The sequence below is a fragment of the Eucalyptus grandis genome, chromosome 5 (assembly GCF_016545825.1).
Source record: "Eucalyptus grandis isolate ANBG69807.140 chromosome 5, ASM1654582v1, whole genome shotgun sequence".
Lineage (NCBI taxonomy): Eukaryota > Viridiplantae > Streptophyta > Magnoliopsida > Myrtales > Myrtaceae > Eucalyptus > Eucalyptus grandis.
The window spans coordinates 36,824,750-36,826,478 of record NC_052616.1 but is presented as its reverse complement, the minus strand read 5'-3'; the positions used below and the strand labels follow the sequence as shown (position 1 = coordinate 36,826,478).

Genomic DNA, 1,729 nt, shown 5'->3' with positions numbered 1-1,729 from the left:
TTTATCTTGCCAACCATGACAAAGTAATATCCATTCAAGAAAAGAAAAATAATCGATCCATAAGTTTTGTGAAGCAATTTGTTGAAAGAGGAAGTCAGCTTGGGGTAATCTTACCCAAAAAAGGAAACCGAATTCCCAATAGTGGTCTTTCCTTACATGAGCATGGACCCGCCTCATGTTTTGAGGAATGAATAAATCGAAGAAGTTGCACGCCAGGCGACTTGGTCATTCAATCTATGACTAAGTAATGGTGAATTGGGAAGAACTCCCACAAGAGATCCTAGAACCCATCGCTCGAAGGCTAGTCATAGAAGACTTTTTAGCCTTTCGAGGGGTGTGCACATCATGGCGGTCCGCTGCCGCCAAAGAGACGTACAACACCAAGTCGAAAGCCCCGTGGCTCATGAATTATGTGGACAACCAAAGAGCCGAGTTCTGCAGCCCCCCTACAGGGAGAATTTACCCGATGCGGGTGCCAGGATCTCATGTCCGGACCTTCTCTGCACCAGGATGGATCCTCGCGTCCCGGGGGGACAGGGAATACCATATCTTCAATCCGCTTTCGCGCGTCAGCATCGAACTCCCTGCCTTGAAGAAGCTTCGCCGCAAGTCACGTCTCAGTGTGCAACTCAATGGGCCGAAGAGGCTCCAATGCCGCCATCCCAGAATCAACAGGATCGCGTTGCCCTCAGGCCCTTCTTCATCCAGGAGCTACATAGTCATGATCCATATTCATGAGAGTCTTGGACCACTAGGGTTTGCCTTCCACAGATCAGAAGAAGATGCATGGATGGCAGTGAGTCCAGCGATGCATCTGCGTCGGTCCACCGTCCTTCAACTGATTTTTTACGATGGTCTATTTGTGGCCTTGGATGCGGCTAAGCAAATAATGACCTTTAACGAGAGAAAGCGTCGCATGGAATCGCGACTAATTCTAGGGCAGAACATTTTCGAAGGTCATCCGTATCTCGTTGAATGTTCAGGCTCATTGATGGCGGCATGGACGATATGGGGCGAAGGGTATGGACCCGTGAAAAGGATCCGAGTTTTCAAAGTTGATTTGGAGAAGGGAACTGAGGAAGAGGTCAAGAGCTTGGGGAACGCATCTCTCTTCTTGAATGGCAACTCTTCGTTCTCGGTGGAGTTCAACGCCGAGTCTTTCCTCCTACGGATCAAGCCAAACCACGTCTATTTCATGGATAACGTAGATGAGAAGAAGAGTTACAGCATGGACAACGGTGAGGTTGGGACATACTTCGATGCAACTAGCTGTCACGATTATGCAGCCACATGGTTCCAACCTGATTTTACTACTTTCTTATGATGAATTTTATTTTTCTCTTCCTGAATGCGAAGATTTTGAGGAATCGACTGGAGTAGGCCCATCGTCGCTATAACATTTTTTCATGGCTAACTTTGCTGTAATTGCTTTAACATATGAATTGTAAGAAATTAGTGCCACTTTGTACTTGCAATTATTCTGGAGAAGAAGTGCATAAGTGCCACAACTTTCGTATGGCATTTATTTGAGTGCCATAATTTTTTTTTTCACTCACTTAAGCACCCCATTGTTGACAAAGTCGCGTGGGCATCCTCTTCAAATTTTTTGGTGAGGCAAATGTCGACGGCACTCATGTAATCGATTTTTCAAATTTGTGATACTCAATAGCAAAAAACGAAATTATTGCACTCAAATAAGCACCGTAGGAAAGTTATGGCATTTGCGCTA

At 45.7% G+C, this 1,729-nt stretch overlaps 1 protein-coding gene across 1 annotated transcript; it reads left to right on the top strand.

The window, feature by feature from the left end:
* Nucleotides 1-247: 247 nt before the first annotated feature.
* Nucleotides 248-1,324, top strand: LOC104431323 (F-box/kelch-repeat protein At1g57790-like). The gene has a single exon (XM_010043974.2). It carries the CDS (start codon nt 248-250, stop codon nt 1,322-1,324), a length of 1,077 nt encoding a protein of 358 aa, XP_010042276.2.
* Nucleotides 1,325-1,729: the final 405 nt, after the last annotated feature.